Source organism: Paroedura picta, chromosome 7 (genome assembly GCF_049243985.1).
Source record: "Paroedura picta isolate Pp20150507F chromosome 7, Ppicta_v3.0, whole genome shotgun sequence".
In the NCBI taxonomy this organism is placed as follows: Eukaryota; Metazoa; Chordata; class Lepidosauria; order Squamata; family Gekkonidae; genus Paroedura; species Paroedura picta.
The window spans coordinates 123345187-123368861 of NC_135375.1; the positions used below are offsets into that span (position 1 = coordinate 123345187).

General features: G+C 50.3%; 2 protein-coding genes across 3 annotated transcripts in view; both read right to left on the minus strand.

The window, feature by feature from the left end:
• HGD (homogentisate 1,2-dioxygenase) overlaps positions 1 to 3006 on the minus strand; it is a 29480-nt gene extending 26474 nt beyond the window's left edge. Inside the window, exons 1-2 of one of the 2 annotated variants that reach the window (XM_077346303.1) lie at positions 2821 to 3006; positions 76 to 237 (exon numbers count right to left, since the gene is read on the minus strand). In XM_077346303.1, the coding sequence (XP_077202418.1) occupies positions 76 to 108 (33 nt within the window). In that variant the 5' untranslated portion in view covers positions 109 to 237; positions 2821 to 3006. The remainder of the gene's footprint in view (positions 1 to 75; positions 238 to 2820) is intronic. The other variant, XM_077346304.1, reaches the window with a different exon arrangement.
• A 5473-nt stretch (positions 3007 to 8479) lies between these two features.
• Positions 8480 to 23581, minus strand: RABL3 (RAB, member of RAS oncogene family like 3). The gene is made up of 8 exons (XM_077346305.1): positions 23500 to 23581; positions 20411 to 20502; positions 19786 to 19915; positions 18479 to 18593; positions 17335 to 17485; positions 15761 to 15832; positions 13042 to 13080; positions 8480 to 9033 (listed from the first exon to the last, which is right to left on the minus strand). Exons 1-8 carry the CDS (start codon positions 23543 to 23545, stop codon positions 8968 to 8970), a joined length of 711 nt encoding a protein of 236 aa, XP_077202420.1. The 5' UTR covers positions 23546 to 23581; the 3' UTR covers positions 8480 to 8967.
• Positions 23582 to 23675: the final 94 nt, after the last annotated feature.

A 23675-nucleotide genomic window follows, 5' to 3' on the forward strand; every position in this document is an offset into this window, starting at 1 on the left:
AGGGGAAGGTCACGTGTGAATGCTGCCTTAGCTGTGTGTGCTTGTTCCCACCTGTCTGGTGCATTTTAACCTCACCTGCCTTTCCAAGAAGCTCAGAACAGCACACATTCGTTATTATCCTCACAACAGCCCTGTGAGGTAGATGAGTGGAACAGGCTTCCTCGGGAGGTGGTGGGTCCTCCATCTTTGGAAATTTTTAAGCAGAGGGTGGAGAGCCATCTGATGGAGAGGCTGATTCTGTGAAGGTTCAAGGGGGTGGCAGGTGACAGTGGAGGAGCGATAGGGTTAGAATCATAGAATAATAGCATTGGTACCTCCTCGGTCATCTAGTCCAACCCCTTGCACTGTGCAGGACACTCACAACCCAACCGGATGGCCCTGGAGGGATTTCCCAAATGGGTGGACGTTGAAAACCATTGAAAGATGAAAAGGCAAGGGACCCTACTCTGCAGGGATTCCCAACCGGGGTGTCCTGTAGTCTTGGGGCTCTGTAAAGACTGTAAGACCAGGTTCTCAACCTGGGGGTCGGGACTCCTTTAGGGGTCCAACGACCCTTTCACAGGGGTCGCGACAAGGCAAGCAGCTTGGCCGGAGGGTGGCGCCATCCACACAACAGCCTTGCAGGGTAGATCGAGACAGAGTGTTCCTCTGTCTGGAGAAGTGGAAAAGAGCAAGATCGGCAGTGGGACAAGAGGCAGAACTGAACGGAGAAACCCTGGGGGAAAAAATCATTTATAGACAATCGTGAACAATAGATCGTCATGCCATTGGTCAATTTGGGTTTAATTTCTGGGAATAATTTTATGGTTGGGGGTCGCCACAACATGAGGGACTGTATTAAAGCGTTGTGGCATTAGGAAGGCCGTAAGAGCTCCCCAGGGGCTCCCTGGCCTTTCTCCTACATGCTGCTTTAATGGACTCAGACGCAAGCTATTCCTGGCATCGCCGTAAAAGCAGGGAACCAGCCACTCCCTAGACCGTGCATAGTCCTGCCTCAAACCCCATCCTCTCCCCCTCTTCAGTCCTCCTGGGGCGTAGCTGGGAAGCAAGACCACCTGACTTTGCTTCCAGCCGGGTTCTGGGGTGCCAGAAAATATTCCGGGGGTCCCTCCATGGTCAAAAAGTTGAGAAAGTTTGATATCATGTGCCCTTTAAACATTTGCTAGAAAGTTGGTCTTAAATTGCACAAGCGGTCTCTGAGCGTTCTTATCTGATCTTTCCACATTCTCCCTTGTGGGCTTTTTAAACATTCTCTGGCTCCGTCGAGTTGGCAGGGGGAATGGAAAAGTCGAACGCTCACTCCAGATTTCATTTGGCGCTCCGGATCCTTTTGCGCTCCATGCAAATGAGGTATTAAAGACTTTGCCTGTTGGCATTTCCTCCTTGCTTGGCCTTTCTCCACCCGATTGGGGCACGGATGAAGGCGCGGCAGGGCGTCAAAACATTTCTGAACCCGGTGCCTTGATTTGAACCGACTGGGATGTCAAGTGGAGAGCGCTCCTTGGGAGAAAGCGGCTGACCTACAAGCCATGGCCTTTTGCTGAGGAGATTAGACAGCAGGGGCAGGAAGAGAGCGCTTTTGAAGCTGGACTCCATGGAGTGGGGTAGGATTAAGGGGGATCATCAAACAGCATGTACAGAATGCCGGGGTTTGGATGCTGCTTTGGCATATAGTTTGGTTACTTTTTTAAGAAGCCTGTGAGGCATCCAGTGTTGACCTGCCCAGAAGAAGTTCTCTTAGGACCGTTCTCACAAAGCAGTTCTCTCAGAGCTCTTTCAGCCCCACCTGCCTCACAGGTTGTCTATTGTGGGGAGAGGAAGGGAAGGCGATTGGAAGCCACTTGGAGACTCTTTTGGGTAGTGAAAAGTGGGACAAAACCCAATTCTTCTTCTTCTTCTTCCTCTTCTTCTTCCTCTTCTTCTTCTTGTGTGGAGCTTCCCTGCAGCAATCTTCTCACAGATCTGTGTGCCCTGGTCTTTGTGCAGAGGTTGGTCAAATGTGTGGCAGAATGCAATTCACTAAATCAGCAACCGAGTCAAGGAGAATTCAGGAATTTGGACCCCTGGGACTCATCTAGGGTTACCAGTCTCCAGGGGGGACCTGGAGATCTCCTGCAATTACAGCCGATCTCCAGATGACAGAGATTAGTTCAGCTGAAGAAAGTGACCATTTCGGAAGGTGGGCTCCACGGTATGGTACCATGCTGAGGCCTCTTCCTCCCCCAAATCCCACCCTCTTTAGGCCCCACCCCCCAAATCTCCAGGTATTTCCAATCCAGAGCCGGCAACCCTGGTCTCAACAGCTAAAGCAGGAATGTCTTATCCTGTCCGGGAACTTTGGAGTTAACAGAGAGGCATCCAAGGCCACAATCCTCCTGATTGGCTGCAGGGGGAACAGCCCCGGAGTACAACTTGCGGGAGGGGATACTAAGTCTACGGGATGTGGCATAAGAAGGAGACTCTCCAATATCCTAAAATTTGGGGGAGTTCTATGGTTCTCCCCCACCCCACTGAAGCCCCAAAGAGAAAACAGCTGCTGCAAAGTAGATCGGGATGCTCCCCTGGCTCAGTTGTTTAAAGGTTGCCAAAGAATCAAAGCAAATCATATAGATATATATATGATACATATGAGCACCCCAAACCGGGTCTGAATGTCCAGGATCATGGATATATCTGCTGCCAATAAGACTGGGGGGAAATCCCCCCCCAAAAGTCACACCACAGATTAAAGCTTTCTGCATGTGGCAACATCAGCCGAAATCCGGAGCTCCACAGGCCAGAGGGACCGGTTTCAGGGTCTGCATGCTCCGAAGGACTTACCTTCAGCTCAGCCATTCTGTCCCCCTGCCTTGGCTCTCTGGAGGGGAAGGAGGCCCAGCCCAAGGAGGATGGGTGGTCCCAGCAGTGGGTGGCAGATTTTTCCGCAGCGATGGAGGGAAGAAGCCGAGGCAGTGAGAGAGCAAGCACGCACCCCCGTGCCCCTGCTAGACAGTCCAAGCAGAGTTTCCAATTATTTACTCAGCCGAGGCCTGGGTTTAATCAGAAACAGGATTCCCTCTTCCAGGGACCAATCCAGGCACTGATCCCCGAAGATCAGCCACGGTGCAGGGAGGAGGGAGGGGGAGGCCCACGATTGCAGCCGTTTTCAATTTATTGCGACAACAGGACAGGGGACAACAGACCAGGGATTTCAGAATGCATCGGCTCACAAATTGGGCCTAATGAGGGTGCAGGACGGAGTTTCTAAAACATGATGGAGTTATAAAAATACCAGGCTTTGTTAATAATGCAACATAAATTAAAAACACCCAAAGGCTTTATACAGAGCCTCAAATAAAATCCAGTCCTATGAACCCAGCAGTGCCTCAGCATGTTTGGGTATTGCCAGCTTGATCTGTGTCCTGGAGGATCACAGAATCATAGAATGGGAAGGGACCTTCAGGGTCATCTAGTCCAACTCTCTGCAGAATGCAGAAACTCACAACTATTCAGTAGATACAAGAAGCATACCTCCTGCAGTAGAACTCCAAGGACACAAGAGATGTGTAGAAAGGCTCCATCAGATACTCCGTTTCGCAACTAAAACTTGGCTTACAACATATTGGGTTTCTACCACCAACTTTGTAACAGCACTAAAGGGACTAAGGATTGCCACTGATAAAAGAATTGAATTTGAAAGTGTGTTTTTGAATAACCGGTACACATTTGGGCATTTCCCAACCCTATGAGGACATCTACAAAGAGCAAAGAGCCAGCTTGGTGTAATGGTTGGGAGAGTGGACTTCTAATCTGGCCAGTCGGGTTTGATTTAGATGGCTTGTTGGGACCCTTCACTTCAAAAAGGACATGGACAAAATGGAGAGGGTCCAGAGGAGAGCGATGAGGACAGTTTGGGGCCTGTCATAGGTACCAAATCCTATGAGGACAGGCTGAGGGACTTGGGAATGTTCAGCCTGGAAGAGGAGGACAGGATGGCTCCCTTTAAGTCTCTGCAGTATCCTGTTGGCAGCAGAGGAGAGGACCTGAAGTCATGGGCTTAAACAATGTTTTGAACGGTACCAGCTAGAAATCAGGAAATTTTTCAGCCAGAGTAGTTGACCAGTGGAATTGGTTGCCTAAGGATATGGTAAGCAACCCCTCCTCCAGCAGCAGCTGGACAGATCCTTCTCCTGGATGCTCGAGGCTGATCCTGCATTGAGCAGGGGGTGGAATTAGATGGCCTGTGTGGCCCCTTCCCACTCTAGGATTCTAGCTGAATTCAATCCACATGGGATGGACTTTCCTTCCCGCCAATTCTCCTCCTCCTTCTGCAGAGAACGGTTGTCTTTCCCTCACTGCCTAGATTTCCAAGGGAAGCAGCAAGGATGGGGCATGTGAAATACAGGGCTTTTCCGAACATGCTTGATTGCTCCCTGCTCTGTGCATTTCAAGGACACCACCTGCTCTTGACACCTGTGCGGCTTTAACATGGCAGGTAGGCCTCGTGCCGGCGTCCATCCATTCTCCTGCAGAAGAACTTTCAGTCTGGCTTCATTAATGGAGTAGATTTTAAAAAATGGAGCAGTGATCTGCAAACATCTGGAGGACAATTTGGTGATCCAAGGAAGTCAGCATGGATTTGTCTCCAACAGGTCCTGCCAGACCAACCTGGTTTCCTTTTTTGACCAAGTAACAGGTTTGCTGGATCGGGGAAATTCGGTTGATGTCATTTACTTGGATTTTAGTAAAGCTTTTGATAAGGTTACTCATGATGTTCTGATGGATAAGTTGAAGGACTGCAATCTGGATTTTCAGATAGTTAAGTGGATAGGGAATTGGTTAGAGAACCGCACTCAAAGAGTTGTTGTCAATGGTGTTTCATCAGACTGGAGGGAGGTGAGTAGGGGGGTACCTCAGGGCTCGGTGCTCGGCCCGGTACTTTTTAACATATTTATTAATGATCTAGATGAGGGGGTGGAGGGACTACTCATCAAGTTTGCAGATGACACCAAATTGGGAGGACTGGCAAATACTCCGAGAGTTTCTGTCATCTATAAGAAGCCATTGTTTCGAGAAAGATATGTCTAAAGCTCCCTTGAGCTCACAGAATTAGTTTCACTCTGTTTTTTGCTCCTAGCCAGCAAATGGATTACAAATCCTTAACACTATTTCGCTCCCTTATCTATTTGGGAAAGAGCCTCCTGGGAGGAGACTGTCCGGGGCCCTGTCCGCCCAGGTCCACCCTGATTGGCCCTCCCCCTCCAGCTCCCCCCTCCCTGCTTGCCTGCTAGAAGCCTAGTGGCTGCGGCCTCCATTTCCGCCCACGAGGAGAGAGGCAGCGACAGGGCTTTGCGGCCCGCAGGTACGCTCCTGCTGGGAGGGAGCCGGGGGGGGGGGGGGCTTTCCACTTCCTTTAGCCAGCTTTGTGGGCCAAAGGGAGCTGTGGCCACCCTCTCACTTCCTCCTGCCTGCTGCCCCTTTCAAAGCCCATTTTTAAAATGGGCTTTGATACTAGTATATAATATATTTAACCCGAAATTAGCCAGCTGAGTTCTGCTGATTTTCGTGCCCAGGACGTCAACATAAAATATGTATATCGAAAAAGAAAAATGTGAAATCATGATAAACTAGTAAAAAAAGCCCATTTTATATGTAAATAAAATGGGCGCTAGCAGGGGAAACGGAGGGGAGCAGGAGCCTTGGCAGCGGGGCGTGGTTGGTGGGGCTGCGGCTTTCCTTGTCTGGGTGGGAGACTGACCTTTCGGAGGCTTTCTGGGAGTGGCGGTGGTCCTCGTCGTGCGTTGCCAGTGGCCTGGCCAGTCCAGGGGGCCGGGAGGGCGCCGGGGCGACGGCAGCCATCAGGAGGCGAGGTCGGAGGCGGCCGCGTATGCATTGTCGGCTGAGGGTGGCTCCTGGCAGCCGAGGAGGGCCGGACGGTTTGGTGTGCTGCGGGAGTGACTGGTGTGGGGTCAGCTGTGGCGGCAGAGGTCCTGGGCGGCGGGCTGTCCTGGGCGGCGGGCTTTCGGCGGCGTCAGGCCGCCGGGCAGGGAGCCCCCGGCAGCCGCACTGCGCGCGACTGCCGGCGGTTCCCTCAAGCGGCGGCCTGACGCAGCGAGAGACGCTTTGCGCCTCTCGCTGCGTCAGGCCGCCGGGCAGGGAGCCCCCGACAGCTGCGCTCCGTGCGACTGACGGGGGCTCCCTTGGGCAGTGGCCTGACGCGGCGAGAGGCGCTCCACGCCTCTCGCCGCGTCAGGCCGGGAGCAACTGCGAGCCGCGCTGCACGCGTCTCGCAGTTGCTGGGGCTGGGAATCAGAGGGACCAATCGGCAGGCGCTCCGATTGTCTGTCATGAGGAAGGGTCCAATCTGGACCCTTCCTCATCCCGGACACATCCCGCCCCAGAACAGCTTACTCTTTTATTTAGTCTGTGGCGCCCGCGGCGCCACGGGCGGTGTACAGATGTGAACAGTGTATGACACTTTAATTTCTCTATATTTAAAAAACGGACGTCCCATTTCAATATTTTGATTGCAACTTATTCCAGCATTCAAAAGACACAACCGAAGTTACGCTGTGAGGACTTCATTTCGGAAATGCATTCTGCATTTGTGGAAATGTTTTTGTATTTCAAACAATTCTCAGTTAAAGAATCACTCCGTACTTGATGGGGTATTAGGAGGGAGGTTAAATTAGTTATTGAAAAATACACATTTCATGTACCCACAAATACATATTTTATGTGCTGAGTTCAGGCTGCTGTTATATAGCTTGATGAAAGGGCCTGCTTTGTTTTCTGTATTTTGTTGTTTGTGAGGTGCTTTTGTTTGGTGTTTTGAGGGGGAGTTCCTTTTGAAAAACACGATTCTGAGAAATTATTTCAGAAGTTATGACATTGTAAACATAATGCAGCGCTCTGTTTATTCAGAAGCTGCAGACAGGGGCTATCTGAATTGAGGGGGACACTATTCCAGCACAGCCCCCCAGCAGCTGAAAGTAAGAGCACACCCCAAGGGAGGCCGTTAGCCCAGAGTCTTCAGAGAATCTCTCTTAACTCTACCACCTCCTTATTCCAATAGCCACAGATTTCAGGAAGCGTTTTCCAGCTGGCTGCTCCCATCCCGTGCCCCGCTGCATGCAATACCGTGAAAATCAACTGTCAATTTTGGAGATGTATTTACCAGAACATCCATAGCAATAGGCATAGAAGCTACACCCTTTGGAGAGGGGAAATTCCTTTTCCCAGTGCTCTTCGGCTTTCTGGGATTTTAATCAGACCAATGAATCCATTACATCAGACTTTCTCAACTTTTAAAAATCACTGGGAAGCCCCTGAAACATTCCTCATACTTTGAGAAACCTCAGAAGTGGCACAATCTAGGCAGAAGATGGTTGGGAAGCAGAGCTGTGGACATGCCCTCCCAGACCCCCCCCTCCAGGACCATTATTGGCCATTTGGGGAGGGAGAGGCAGTCAATGTGACCATATATGGTCATCTCACCCAATAAATGTTTCACAAATTTAAAAATTATACAAAACACGAATTAGCTCCCTCCCGTTTGGGAAACCCTTTGAGGGCTATCAAGAAACCCCAGGGTTTCAAAAACCCTGCATTATATTAATGTGCATTGATTATCAATTTATTTTATTTACTGCATTTATAGTGGCCCAATTAAGAAGAAGCAGATGAAGAGTTTGGTTCTTAGATGACGTTTTTCTCTACCTGAAGGAGTCTCTGAGAGGCTTACTGTCACCTTCCCTTTCCTCTCCCCACAACAGACACCCTGTGAGGGAGGGGAGGGTGAGAGAGCCCTGAGATTACTGAAGAAGAAGAAGGTTCTTATAGGCCACTTTTCTCTACCCGAAGTAAGCTCAAAGTGGCTTACAGTCGCCTTCCCTTTCCTGTCCCCACAAAAGACAACCTGTGAGGTGGGTGAGGCTGACAGAGCCCTGAGATTACTGAAGAAGAGTTGGTTCTTATATGCCGCTTTTCTCTAACCAAAGGAGGCTCAAAGTGGCTTCCAATCACCTTCCCTTTGGTCTCTCTACAACAGGCACCCTGTGAGGGAGGTGAGGCTGAGAGAGACATGAGATTACTGAGGAAGAAGAGTTGGTTCTTATATGCCACTTTTCTCTACCCAAAGAAGTCTCAGAGCGGCATGCAATTGCCTTCAAAGAGTTGGAAGGGACCTCCTGGGTCATCTAGTCCAACCCCCTGCACTGTGCAGGACACTCACAACCCTCTCGCTCGTCCACTGTCACCTGCCACCCCCTTGAGACCTCCAGCCTCTGTTTAAACATTTCCAAAAATGGAGAACCCGCCACCTCCCGAGGAAGCCTGTTCCACTGAGAAACCGCTCTGCCAGGAGCTTCTTCCTGATGTTTAGACAGAATTTCTTTCACATTAATTTTATCCTGTTAGTTCTGGTCCGACCCTTCGGGGCAGCTGAAAACAACTCTGCTCCATCCTCTACAGGGCAGCCTTTTAAATACTTGAAGACGTCTTCCATTCCCCTCATGCGTCTTTATTAATTCTTTATTAATCGCGGGCATTTCAAAGACGGGATTCCCAATTACAATTAGCGGCCCAACCTCCCCTGGAGAACTGCTGAATCGGGTAGAATTCCACGGAGACCTTTGATTCCTGGGCTTGTTTTAGACTCTGCAGCCTCCTTCCAGTGAGGTGAGCTGTCAGTTCAGAAACCTTTCAAGTCACGAGGGGGGGGGGAGTGCTCTTCCAGAGCCCGCAGCACTGGCCAAGCGTCTCTTGCGTTTCCAAAGGAGCCCAAACCAAGCGTCTGGTCTCCAAACGAGGTCTGGGAATGACCCCTCTGCCTCTGTCCATGCGCCCTGGTCTCTGAGCACCCTTGGTCATGAGTGTGCTGCAGAGGTTTGAGTTGCCTTCGCTCGCGCATCGGCCACAGAGAGAGGAATGGCGTTCTTACAAGGCAAGATAAATTGTTTCCCGCAGTCCCTTGGCAGCTAGAGATGGTCAGTCGTAGTGAAGGCTCTTGACAAAGCCCCCTCCAAATCTCTTTCTCTCCGAGAAGCCAGGGATCTGTCGAAAGAGGAAAAAGAAAGCCAATAAGAACATGAGATGAGCCCTGCTGGGTCAGACCAGGGGTCCATCCAGTCCAGCCTCCTGTCTCACACAGGGGCCAGCCAGTTCCTCTGGACAGCCAACAGTGGGGCAGAGAGGCCGAAGCCTTCCTAAGAACATCAGGAATACTCTGCTGGATCAGACTACTGAGGGTCCATCCAGTCCAGCATCCTGTCTCCCACAGCAGCCAACCAGTTCCTTTGGAGGACCCACAGCAGGGCAGAGAGGCCAAGGCCTTCCTAAGAACATCAGAAGAGCCCTGCTGGATTGGAACAGGTGTCCCTATAGTCCAGCATCTTGTCTCACACAGGGGCCAACAACAGGGCAGAGAGGCCAAGGCTTTCTCCTAAGGCTGCCTCCGAGCTCTGGGATTCAGAGGTTTAGTGCCTTTGAATGTGGCTAGCAGCCTCTGATAGACTTATCCTTCATGATTCTATCTAATCCCCTATTACTGTGGCCAGTGGTGACTTTTGGTTTACACAGATGGCTACACTGGCGCTTAACAAAAAACATGGTTCATTCTTCCAGCCTGTGTGTGTGTGTGTGTGTGGGGGGGGGCAGCCATCGGTCTGGGGTAGAAGAGCAACATTCGAGTCTGGCAGCACCTTGAAGACCAACCAGATGTGTTGGAGATCGGTTTCCTAGAGTCGGATCTGGGAAAGCCAGCGTTGGCTCTCTCAAGCAGGGGTCCCCAACAGGCGCCCTGTAGGTGCCAGCATGCCCCCCCAAGTGCTGCCCAGCAAAGCTTCTTGTTTGCTATTGGAGATTCGCAGTTTTGCGACAGCTGACTGAAGGGAAATGGAGGCGGCCATTTTGTGGCCTTCTGCGCCTCCTGGTGGCCACAGTTTTGTGTCTGTCCCACCACCCCGGGGCCAGCATCCCACAGGTGCCCACAGGCTCATAAAGGTTGGGAAGCCCCCTCTCAAGCCGACGCCCTGGAAATCTTCCATGAAGATACGGGTGAGTCGCTGTTATCCAGGCTCTAAGCTTCCTCCAAAGAGGCGTGTGTGCCCACGAAAGCTTATCCTTGAATAAAACTTGGTTGGTCTTAAAAGGTACCTCCGGACTCAAATTTTGTTCTCCTGGGATCTTGTGGGGGTTTTTCAGGCACCCCTAGATGGGAATTTTGCTCTTCCTGCCCACGCTCTCAGCCCAATGAAGAAAACAGAGGGAAAAACCACAACAACTGGGGCTTGTAGCAAAGGAATCTTTAATATTTGCGAAACCCCAACAAGTTTCATGTCAGTTAATTGTAATTGGGTATGATTATGGATAATTTTGTTTTTTTCTATATTATTATATTCTGTATGTGCTCTGTATATCTCTTCTATTTATTTGAATATTTTAAAGGTATTTTAATTGTATCTAATTATGTATCAAATTTATTCTTACATTATTACAGTGATATATCCCCCTGAAGAAGCTTGATGCAAAATGTACTGGGGTTTCACAAATAGTGAAGATTTTTTCCCTACAAGAACCCTCCCCCCCATTTTCTTCTACTATGCTTGCCAGATACCCCCCCCCCCCCCGTACAGGAATGGGGTCTCCCACTGACAGGCCCCACCACCCAGCTGCCGGCCATCTGGCTGAAGGGAAAGGCTTACCTTGAAAAGAGAGAGGGGTTCTGTCAAGATGCCTACCTCACTGCCCACATGACCTGGAAGTTACGTCATCACTTCCGGACATCTTGTGTGTGTGTGCACGTATGTCATGATCTAGTATGTGGGCAAAACCTCTATGGTAAAAGCCAAATTTACCATAGAATTCTTGCCAATATACCAGAGCGTCACCCTGACGCCCCGGATGAGAAAGCATCACTTCTGGGTCACGGCAGTGATGTAGGGATGTGGCTGCACATCAGCTGAGCCTCTCTCCTGCTCCCAGTACACCCCGTCCCCCTAGACCAGGGGTAGTCAAACTGCGGCCCTCCAGATGTCCATGGACTACAATTCCCAGGAGCCCCCTGCCAGCATTCGCTGGCAGGGGGCTCCTGGGAATTGTAGTCCATGGACATCTGGAGGGCCGCAGTTTGACTACCCCTGGGCTAGACCCTCGCTGGTTGTCAGGAGGACCTGGCACTGCTACTTTCTACACACCATTTTTCTTCTTCCCCAGGCAACTGTCCAGTTTGCTCATTCCAGTCCTTGGCTTGCAATACTGTGTAACAGGAATGTTGTAGGCTACATCCCAAGAGTGAATTTAGCCGTTGCAGCCAATTACATTAGAGTTTTCACTTCTTCCTCCCTTTCCATCTTCCTTTGGCGAGGGTTCAGGTTTTAAGCTGTTACCTTGGCTTTCTTCCCTCTTAATCTCATTAAAGATATTGTTCTACCAGTAATAATCAATGCAGAATAAGCAGCATTTCCTCGATGGTGCCTGGCCAGGACAGAAAGTATGAGCAGCCGCAGGAGGGCTATGGCTGGGGCCCCCACCTGCCCACTCATGGTGGGACACCGCCAGGCAATTGTAGCCCTTGCCTGCTGATGTTCAACGGGCGGGAAAATGAGGCTGGCAGGGGTGTGTGTATGCATACAATCGCCCTGGGCAGAAATTTTAAAGGGAAGAATAGGGCCTTAGAGGAAGTTTGACCATTGAGCTCCTGATGATTCCTAGAGCTACCCACAAGTGAGGGGATAGTTCTAGCAATCGCCAGAAGTAATCTTATCAGAGTGCTTCTGGTGATTGCTGGATCTACCCTGGATGACTTCTGAGTAGCTCTAGAAATTGCCAGAAACTCTTATGGTCAGAACCTCTCGGAAGTAGCCAAGGCTTTATTTTTATTTTTTATTTTTCTCAAAGGACTCAGCCCCCCCCCCCAAAAAAAAACAAAAAAAAAACATCTTGCCGGTTGCCCAGCAGCCTTATCTAGGGAAGCTAAAGGCTGCCTTGGGAAATTTAGCCATGAATGATGAAAAGGGAAGACATAAATGACAAGACATAAATGCCAGATTCCAAGCGCTGAAGTAATAGCGAGTGAAGGGTTATCTTAGTTAAAGAAAAGAGTCTTTACTGAAAGTCGAACAAGACAGTGTCTGGAGAAATGGGGCAGACAATTGGCAGAGGGAATTTGGGCAGAGAGATGAATATCCCAATTCAAGTCAAAAGTGAGGGAAGAATTCTTGTAAAAGCGGGAGGATCCCTGCCCAGGTAAAAGGGGTAAATCAGGTATGAGGATTTCCTTTGACTTGTGTGAGAGAAAGCTTGCTCCAGATTCCTCAGAATGCAGAGGGATACTAGTACTTCTAGCAAGGGAAACTGGGGATACCTGATATACAGCAGGAGGTACCTGATATAGAAACCAGGCTAGTTTATTTATTTATTTGTTTGTTTATTATACTTATGTATATAAGTACCTATGTATATAAGTACAAAGGGAGTTAATCCCTCCCCATTATAAACAATACATGAAACAACTGAGTTCAGAGGAACTCAATACATAAAAAGACAAAGATGAAAAATAGATGTGTTTTGGATAACTACAGTAACCAAAGCTTCTCAGAGAAAAGAATCTCAACATCTAAAAGCTTAAGAAACTTCTCAAAATGCTGTAACTAAGAACTCCTAATTGTAAAATTTCTGATTTAATGTAAAAATTGAATTTCTCATTCCAACAACCCTTTTCCGCCATTCTGACAAGAGTTAAAGAAAAGAGTTCTACATCTTCCCAAAAAGTTCCAGGGCTGAGTAAAACCAAAACATCTGTCAGTGCTAGGAGGATGACGATAGTCAACTTCATTTCATAACAGAGAAACCATGCTACAAAGGCAGGTCAGTCTGTGATGGAACAACACATTTAATTTTGGAGGGGAAATTGATCTCAGAGTGAGGAAGAGTGTGGGGGCCCATCAACAAAGTCTATGAACAAAATGTATATGAGGGAATCATCTTTGAAGGCTTATAAATGCCGGGTCAACTTACAGCCAGCGAAGCTCAAGAAATGCGAAAACAAGGATGCATACATACCTGATTCCCATCTCGTGAAAAGTATCGCTTCTCTATGACCTGAAACAATATATTGAAAAGGAGGAACTGAGCTGGTGTGGTCATTCTTTCGCACATGACAAGGTTTTTGGAAATCTCATCCTCAAGGCTCCAGCTCCGGCTCTCCGGGCAGCCTGACCTTCTCACTCTCGGGAGCTGCCATTTCTCATTCCAGAAGCCAGAGGGAATTCTCAACCCACTTGGCCATGAGCCTGGGAGGGGACATTTGCACAATGCTTATTTGGTGTTTTAATGAAAGATGGGCTAGCGTGGATTTGTCAGAAATCAAGCGGTTTAATGCGTGTGCTTTCATGAGGTGTGGTTTGTCAGCATGGCTGGTGCTGCGCACGCATGTTCTTGTGGCACTGCAGTCCCTACTGTAGGAAGGAAGCCAATGGTAGCCCAGCGGGGCTTTCAGTTGAAAGGAGTCTCAAGCAGGGAAGGTTCTAGTCTCAGCCTCCCTGCTGGCTGTTTGGCAGCCTGAGTTAATCCCTCATTAGCCTTTTGCCTTGCTCTCTCCCCCAGCATGATGCCTCTGCTCTTCTGGAATCCCCAGAGGCAAGAGATAAGGCAAGCGAGCACACATTTCTGGTTCCCTCTGGAAAGGTGGAGGAGATCTACATTACTCGGACTGGCTTTGTCAAAGGTGGGCTGGAAAGGGTTAACTCCTTACTCGATAAGTGACCGAAATGCTGTTGTTATCATTTTTGGGGTGGAGTGCCCCTATTTTAACAAAATTACTCCCCGCCTGATCAAGAGATAGTAGAGTCCCTTCTCTGCTGGGGGACAGAGATCGAGAGTTCTGCGGAATGTGGACAACTCTCTCTCCATCGTGTTTTCCTTACAGAAAGCAAGGCTGCTTTGGGTTTGCTTTGCCAGTCGGATCAGAGAAAGGAAAGGGAAAGACAAGATGCAGAGATAAGAAGAGCTGGCTTTTTTAGACCCCATTTTTCACCACCTGAAGGAGTCCCAGCATGGCTTACAAGTGCCTTTCCCTTCCTCTCCCCACAACAGACACCCTGCAAAGTAGGTGGGTCCGAGAAAGCTCTGAGAGAACCGAGGCTGGCCCAAGGTCACCCAGCTGGCTTCATGTGGAGGAGTGAGGAATCAAGCCCAGCCCTCCAGATTGCCCTCTGCTCTTAACCACTACACCAGGGGTAGTCAACCTGTGGTCCTCCAGATGTCCATGGACTACAATTCCCATGAGCCCCTGCCAGCATTTGCTGGCAGGGGCTCATGGGAATTGTAGTCCATGGACATCTGGAGGACCACAGGTTGACTACCCCTGCACTACACCATGCCGGCTCTGCAGGACTATAAAGTGGAAGGGGGAGTGTGTGAGAGAGTGCTGGTTTCAGCACATTTGTGGAGTGGTGGCAGAGTGCCAAGGGTAGCAAATCTAGTTCAATCTCCCTGGGTCTAAGCTTCCGTGTGCAAGCATGTTTCTTCAGAGTGTCTGAACATTGTTCTGGTCTGGTGCTCGCCTGCATCTTGCCCCTGCTGTGTATTATTTACTCCATTTATCCCGTGCCAGAGAAGAATCTTCATTCCAACCCGGGTCTTGAAGATCCTAGTCGGACACGCTAACTGCCAACCAGGGCAACTCTGTGGGACTGCAGGAAGGCCCCAGATGTTGTGACACACAGCAAAGCAATGTGCACTTAGCACGGGCACACGACTATAGGTGTGTAAGTCTGCATACATCATCACCCACCCCACTCGTGCAAAGTCTTTTACAAAACAACATATTGATGGCAAGACATCCAATGCGGTTTCTCCTCACAACGGAAAGCAATTCCCCCCCCCCAAGATCTCCAAAATTAAAGCCATCTGAACGAATAACCAGGAGAGATTCTGCTGAAGTGAAATGAAAACACCGAGAAGAAAATGCCCGAGGATGTAGTCTGAACCCTGAATGGACCTCTAGCTTTGCTTCCACTTTTGGGAGGGAGTGTGGGGAGCTTGAGGCTTCTGGGACAGCAATTAAAAAGTGTTGCATGCTGCGCGGCCGCATAATCCTAGCCATGGGAGATGCTCAGAGCTTTCTCGGAAAACCTGGGAACAGACCCATGTGTCACTCGCCAGCCTGGCCAAGCTGCCTGCCTTCCAATTCTGCCAGCGCAAGAAAGCACTCCTGATCCGTGTTTGGCTTCTCCAACATTCGGCCCTGCTTGGTCTCTTTTCTCCCTAGCCCTACCGGCCTGCCTAGTCACTTGTCACTTCTCTGGAATGCCTGTCAATCTGACCCTGAAAAGCTAGCTCCGGGGTCCCCAACACGGTGCCCTCCGGTGCCTTTCCTGGTGGATCGGGCCAGACGAGGCTTTTGCCAGCAGGCCTTCCAACTGGCCCCCAAAGAGCTCACGATGTTTATAGATATTGCTTTTGGCGGCACAAGGATCTCAGTGACTCACGGTAAGCTGTGGATATGGAAGAAAATGTTTTAAAAGAATATGCTCATTTTAAAGGGCATTCTTTAACATCTAGACTCTCCTTGAAATGTGAATGGTCTGGGACCTGCGTACTTGAGAGACCACCTCTCTGAACACGCCCCTTGGAGAGCTCTGCGCTCAGCAAATTACAACTGGCTGCCCCAGAGAGATGCACTCGGCCTTCACCACAGCCGGGGCCTGGTGGAATGAGCTGCCAGGCTGTATCTGAAAGCCAAAGAGAAACTCAAGGGAAACTTCACTGAATTACTCACCTTATCGAAGAATCGACTGAGTTTGACAGCGTTGGAGGAGCCGGCTGCCAAGTAGCGAGGGTTGGTGCAGTCCTGAAACACACAAAAAAGGTCTCTTTGGTTTGGTGTTCCTGGGAACCACCGTCTCCAAAAAAGGCGGCACTTTCTCAGGCCCAAGGGCTCCTGCGTGCATCCTGGTGCACAGCTATGGATCAGGACAACTTTGCACAACAATTTTCCCACTCGGGCACCAATTCGACATCAGAAAGCCGGGTGGAATAACCACTGGCCTTGCAGAACACGGGAAACGTCCATACCAAATGCACCCCCTTGGCAGGCAGACCAGGATTTCAGAAGAGGGAAAACAGGGTAGAGCAAGCCTGCGACCAGGAAGGGCATTGGAGGTAAGGATAAACATCTGGAGCAGAGGTCCATCAGCAGCTATTAGCCACAAAGTATGGAGGGAATACTCTGTCTGGGGCAGGGATGCTCTGCATCCTTAGTGCAGGGGGGGCATTTCTGGAGCTCTGGCCCCACCGGTAGACCTCCTGATGGCCCCTGAGGTTTGGCCACTGTGTGACAGAGGGCTGGACTAGATGGGACACTGGCCTGAGCCAACAGGGCTGCTCTTAGGTTCTTCTACGGAGCAGAGGTCCATCGGTGGCTCTGAGGCACAAGGTCTCGATGGAGGACTGTCTGGGGCAGGGATGCTCTGTATCATTGGTGCGAGGGGAGGGCACAGTTAGAAGAGTTCTAGCTCTGCTGGCTCCTGATGGCCCCTTAGTTTTGCTCACTGCGTGACACAGAGTGTTGGACTGGTTGGGCCACTGGCCTGATCCAACATGGCTTCTCGTATGTTCAGAAGGGGGATGGGGATCCAGTGATGCAATCTGGGCTGCGAGAGATGAATTATTGTGGACAGAAGCAGGAGGGCCAGAGTGTGGCAAAGGAAGGCCGGAGAAAAGAAGGGGTTTCCTCGAAGAGGAGAAAGCCCTGGCTGTCAGTGGGAAAACTGAGCATGAATTGTCTTGCTCTGCTGAAAGGAGAGGCTTGTTTTGTGAAGGAGCAGCTGGCAAATCAACGAGGCAAGCATCTATTGAGAAATAATGCTCCAGACATGATCCTTGTAAAAGGACATAATGTGGAATGTGGGCACAATGTGCTAGTTTTAAATCCAAGGGTCTTGTACGAACTCACACTAACAAGACTGTGTCCTGACTGTTTCTGCAAATTATTTGTGGGATGTAGGAAGGACCAGGCATCATTCTGGAGATGATCCAGGTCAGAACAGAAATGTTTAATTGCCACAGTCATTGGGATGAAAGCTCCTGATTATTATGGCATGGAGTCCCTGCCTTTGGTTTATGAGCAAGGCATGCTGGGACTGGTGGTTCTTAAGAGACTGTGTCACGCAGAGAAGCTGCCATGCCGGCCTTTGTCCCCCTCCTCATGCCTCCACCCAGGAGGTGGGCCCTCCGTTTTCACATCACTGTCGACCATCTTAATGAAAAATGTTTTTGGGAACAGGATCCCCCTCAGTAATGCTGCTTGCTGGGAAAGGTCTCTCACCCCGATCGTCAGACAAAGGTACCAACCAAGTTAATTTCTTCCGCGCTGAAATCCTCAGCCAGAAAGGCCGTTCGAGTCAGGACGTCGTTGCGTTTAGCCTCTGGGATCTGGTCCAGTTTGGTTCCGATGACAAGCAGCGGGATCTGGTTATCGGCGAACTGCTCCCGGTCGTAATCCCTGGGCGGGAAAAGGATGGGCGGGGCTGTCAGCCAAGGGGAGCCCCGACAGAATTCCAAAACCGCTAACATCCCGAAGGGGAAAGCAAATGTCTTGCACAGTTTCACAGTAAAATGGGACTGTTCCACCAGGCCTACGGTTGAGGCCTTAAAACCCCACTGAATTGCACAAGCCTGCCTTTCAGGGCCCCAATTACACACCATTTGGGTTGGTAAGACTTCTCTGCCCCCCCCCCCAGCTCTCCTCCCTTCCCACTGTCATTTCAGAACAGGCAATTAAGGACAAAACTGTTTTAAGACACTTTAGGTTTCAATTATTTAATGTCTACTGCATGTATATGTGTATGTGTGTGTATATATATATATGTAATATTATTTTAATGTTTTATTTGGATGTACGTCAACCTGAGTCCGAAGAGAAAGTGCAGGCAATACATAGAAGAAAATAATAATAATAATAATAATAATAATAATAATACTAATACTAATACTAATACTAATACTAATAATAATAATAATAATAATAATAATAATAATGCAGCATTTCCTTTTGCCCGTCCTGAACCTTCTGCCCGTCAGCTTCATTGGCTGCCCTCAACTTCTAGCCCTTTGGAGAGGGAGAGAAATGTCTCTTGGTCCGCTCTCTCCACCCCAAGCATCACTGTATAAGCCTCTCTCGTGTTCCCCCCCTTAGCCATCTGCCTATACCGCCCCAGTTCTGCAGTTCCCTGAGCCTTTGGGGAAGGGGGTTAGATAAATATAAATAAATAAGTAAATTGGAAATGTCAGAGATTGAATCTGGGATCTTCTGCATAGTATGAAGCTATGTTTTACTACTGAGCCACAGACCCAAATGTTACAGTGTACACACCCTTCCAGTAAATGAGACCCCCCTGCAAGGCTAGTGCAATGTTCTCCCTTTCCATAATACTGCCGCATCTCTCTCCCCCCCGCCCCGAGAAGTGAAGATGGCTCAGCATCTCTGTGCACTCACCCATTCGTTACCAGGACCCCTGAGGGGGCCGTGTCCCTATTAAGAGCTTCCAAAGACCATCGATACAAGTTCTGGGAGGACTTCTTGTTGGTTAAGTCGTGAACTAAAACGATGCCTAAAGAAGAAAAGGGCCAGGCCTTTACTAAACGGAGTGTTCCTAACTTCACCCAAATCAGATTGGAAGAACAAAGAGGTCTGGATCCTGCCCAGAGAACCATGCAAGTCGTGTTCACCAGCGGCAGGGGACTAAAGCTCTCTTGGCCCCCCTGGGAGAGGAAGGGAAGGGCGTCTGAAAGCTGCTTTGGGACTCCTCCCAGCAGGGAACGGGGGGCATAAAAAACCCAGCTCTTCTTTACGTGCAATATTATTTTGGTATGTGACTGATTGCTGAGTTAAAAATTTATCACCTGCTAGTTTCTGTTCGAGTTAGACAAGTTCTCTCTCTTTACGTCAACTCAAAATTCCTCCGCACTTGGTCAGCACCTTCAGCGGCTGCTAAGGGAGTGGGCACGATCCACGAGCTCTTTTCGCTCGCAACGGCCACAGGATGTAACAAGCATCCACGGCCAACCTGTCAGTGGCGCTCAGCATGTCTTTCCAGGGAGCATTAATTAAGGGGGCAGAGACTGCGGCGCATGCTGGCTTTCACGCTGCAGGAGAGAGCATGCTGATGCCAGAGTCTGTTCTTTCCTGTGACATTTCCAGTTGGAAGAGAGTCAGAGACAGCAGGGATGAAAGACGAGCGGGAGATAATTCATGCAACGACAGCTGGAGAAAGGGGGTATATGCAGCAGTGGAGAGGGGTGGGGCTTACCAGCGGCTGACTGGCAGCTGCCCTGGCCAACCCAATGATAGCTGGTGTGTTGTGGCTAGCAGTGGGGGTGTTGGCTGCTGTGGAGGCCAGGGAGGTGGCTCAGTGGGGGAGACAGCCGAGCAGGTGGCTGCTGAATTGACACTGGAGCCTCCCCAGTATGAGGGTGCTGGACTTTGTCCTGGAGAGGTCCTCGCAGGCACCCACGGGGCACATACAAATCACGCAGCCTGTTTAGGTAGCTTTGGAGGGTGGCCAAGGAGGACATGCATGACCAGCCTCCCAGGTCTGCAGAGCAGTGCGGGGGCAACAGCATATCACCTCTCCCTTCTGAACCAAGGCTAGAAGGGCACATAAAGAGAGAGAGAGAGAGCTGGTGCAATATATCCCCTCCCCTCTCCCACACAGGACGATCCAGGGCACAACAGCAGGCAAGATGCCAGCCAACCCCATGCGAATGTAGTACTGGGCATGGAGGAAGGAGAGCCTACCTTACCATTGACCGAATTGTAGAACACGACCCGCGTGCTTTTGATGCTGCTGGCGCTCCCCACGGAACCGCCGACATCCCACAGTTCAATGTAATAGGTCTTCTCTTCAGGAGTGCCTTCTTTGTAGTCGTGAATCTGACAAGGGAAGCAAAACACAAATGCCTGCCTTTGAGCCAGAAAGCGATACACTGCAATATGAACCCATACAGTTGTGCATGACAGTCCCACCATCACTTGTACATAATGCGGTCAACGTTCAGGGTGCCCCGTGACACACCTGCCAAGTCCCATCCTCTAACCGGGCAGCCAAGGGAAAAGTTCTCGGGTGGGGCAGCTCCAATCAGGCCAGGCAAAAAGGAATGCTGGGGACAGGGGCCGATCCCCTCAATTAAGGGTGACCAAACTGTGGCTCGGCTCAAGGACTACAATTCCCATGAGCTCTTGCCAGCACACTGGCAGGGCCTCAAGGGAATTATAGTCTATGGACCTGAGGAGAGCCACCGTTTGGCCACCCCTGGACTATACGGACTTCGCTTTCCCAACTAGGCTCCAGGGCTTTCGCTTATATCCCACGGCTCCCTTCGCACGCTCTCTGAAACATGTGCCACGTCCCCGAAATGGTTCACCTACTCGGACGTCAACGGAGCAGCCCACAGTCCAAGACGGGTTTCCCAGCATCTGATTGTGACACAGCAGGTGGACCAGCGACGACTTCCCCACACCTGCGAGACGAATTACACAGACATGGTGAGAACGCAAGGAACACTGCCTTTCACGTTATTGCAGTCTGAGGTCAGAAGAGGTGCCTGGGCTTAGCAGACACTCCGCTCTGATTCACACACGCAGGACCAATTCAAACCCCCCCGGTTCAGAAACTAATCTTGTGATGCAAAAAGAGTTCTTTCCGATGGGTAGCTGTGCTCATCTGCAGTAGAAGACGAGCTGTTTTTTTTGTACCCTGCTATTTAGTACCCGAAGGAGTCTCAATGCCTTCCCATCCTTTGATTCTGCCTTCTGGTTCTGTGAAGGTCCAAGGGGGTGGCAGGTGACAGTGGATGAATGATAGGGTTGGTTGGACTAGATGGCCCAGGAGGTCCCTTCCAACTCTATGATTCGATGATTCCTCTACCCATAACAGACATCCTATGAGGTAGGCAAGTCTGGGAAAGCACTGAGAGAACTGGGACTGGCCCAAGGTCACCCAGCATGTGCATGCACACTACCTGAAGCAGGAAAGCTTACAGCCAGAATTAAACATGGCAGGCCTTAAAGCAGCCAATGGACGGAGACTTAATCCTAAACAGAGTTATTATCTCCCAAGTCCAGTGACATTGGTGGTCTTAGGAGGGTGTGGCTCCATTCAGGATGCTACCCATCAGGCATCAGCCAACCTGAAAGATGCACAGGTGAGTCTAACACCTGTATGCACTTCTTTTTGCAGGAGGTGAGTGCTCCAGGCACGCAACACTCTAAGAGCTGGAGGAAGGAGAGGGGCCATGGCTCAGGGGTAGACCATCTGCTTGGCACCCAGAAGGTCACAGGTTCAGTCCTCAGCATCTCCAACTCAAGGTCAGTTTGCAGGTGATACGAAAGACCTTTCCTGTGACCCTGGGGAATGGCTGAGGTCTGATTCAATATAAGGCGGCTAGAGATGGGTTTATGCGTTTTCACTTCCCACCACCACGGAGAGAGCCATGTGCCGGGCATGCAGGGTTTCAGGTGCCAGCCCCAGCGCTCAGTTTTCTTGAGGGATTGAAGAAACTGTTCCGGGCGAGCCAGCACTGTTTCTCATTCTGTCTGGTGAACACTGGCTGCTGCGTATGTACGTATTGAGCCAGTTTAATGAGGACCAAGCTGAGATTCCTGCCACAAATGAAGTAGTTGCCAGCATACAGACCCCAGCGATGCCCAGCCGTGTGCAGCTGCAGCTGCCACCCTCGTCAGTACCCCACTGTCAAGCCTCTGTCAAGTTCCCAGTAAGCAGATCTGCTGTAAACAAGCCCATCTCTTTATTGATGAAAAATGGTGAACAGAAGTAAAGGTTTCCTTTGCTGGAACTAAAGAGCAAAAGTACAAGCAGACTTTTATGTCACCCTCACAACCCCACTCCTCAATTCCAATCTCGGTGGGCTAATTAACGTGCCAGGCTCTCAATCTTCCCAGGCTAAAGCATATGCAAACCTCTAGACAATACAGGCATTCCCAAGAGCAGGGGTAGTCAAACTATGGCCCTCCATATGTCCATGGACTACAATTCCCATGAGCTCCTGCCAGCATTCGCTGGCAGGGGCTCATGGGAATTGTAGTCCATGGACATCTGGAGGGCCACAGTTTGACTACTCCTGCCCAAGAGCATAGATCAGTCCTGCAAGATCAAATGATAAAACACCTGTAAATAATAAAACAAGGAAGAGAGCTGTGGGAAACCACTACATGGGTTTCCCACATTAAAAGAAAAAAACTTAGCAAAAACATAGAACATGTCTAAAATCATAAAACAGGTCAAGTAGTACATGGCAGGATGATATAGACAGATCAAAAAAGCATTAGACAAGAAGAAGATCATTAATAGAGACAATCTCGACTTTCACCCCAGAAGACTCAGATGGGTATGCTGTTGACATTCCTGCCTCTACAGGGAAGCGTGCCGGGCCTCAACCAGGGCCAGGGCCTTTTCAGTCCTGGCCCCCACCTGGCGGGATGAGCTCCCGGGTGAGCTTTGGGCTCTGAGGGAGCTTTCTCTCCCTCTCTCCAAAGGCCATACTATCAGTCTTTCCATGCTTTGAGCCACGTTTCTTATTTGAGGCAACAAATGCCATATAAGAATCCTGAGTCCAGTGGCACCTTGAACATCGGCAAAGTTTTATTCCAGGGATGAGCTGTCGTGCGCATGCACACTTTTTGATACAAGCTCATCCCTTGAACACTTTGCCTATGAGTGTATGGCTTCCCTTCCATGACAATGTGGCTGAGGAAGTGTGCGTGCGCATGGAAGCTCACACCTTGAATAAAACCTTGTTGGTCTTAAGGGTGCCATTGGACCCTAAATCTGTTTTACTGGAAAAACCCAGGTACTGATGGATTCCTTCAAACTGAAAATAAATCCCCACCACCAACTAGCACAGCAGGGAGAGAAAGCCGACTCTTAGCTGTGCAAGGTGTGCAAGGGCCCCAACCTTTTGGCACATGGGAGCCGCATTGGCATGCCCCAAAAAGGGCCACATCTTAAGCCAAAAGGTAACAAAATGATTAACCTCCTGGTTTAGATCAAAAGTAAACATGCAAAGGTAAATGAGGAAATGTTAACTTTCCTGCAATCCATTCTGGGACCATCTTTGACTGTGGAATCCCTTTATTTAGCTACACAGGCTGACTTAGCCAGTGTGATTTTTGTGGCTGTTTCTGATGGTGTCCAAGTCAAGGGCCACACAAAAGGAGGTCAGGGGCCACAGGCGCCGGCGGGTTGGGGACCCCCAATGTAGGGCAGGGCTGCGGCCTGCGGTCAAACTGCGGCCCTCCAGACGCCCACGGACTACAATTCCCATGCGCCCCTGCCAGCGAATGCTGGCAGGGGCGCATGGGAATTGTAGTCTGGAGGACCACAGGTTGATTACCCCTGGTCTAGGGCATTCCGAGTCTGCGTGGTACAGTCCCCTCTCTCCCCCCCCCGGGCAGGGCTCTACCACCCTCTTCTCCCGCATGCGCAGTTCAGGCCTCACCTGAGTCCCCCAGCACCAGCACCTTCACCCTCTCCAAGGCCGCCATTTCCTCTTCCCGGAGCGGCCGAGCAACAAGCGCCGCCCACGCCCCGCCCCCGTCCGCCCCTCGGCCCCGCCCAGACCTTTGCCCCTCGGCCGTTGGCTGCCAGCCGCGTCACTCGCCCCAATGCCACTCA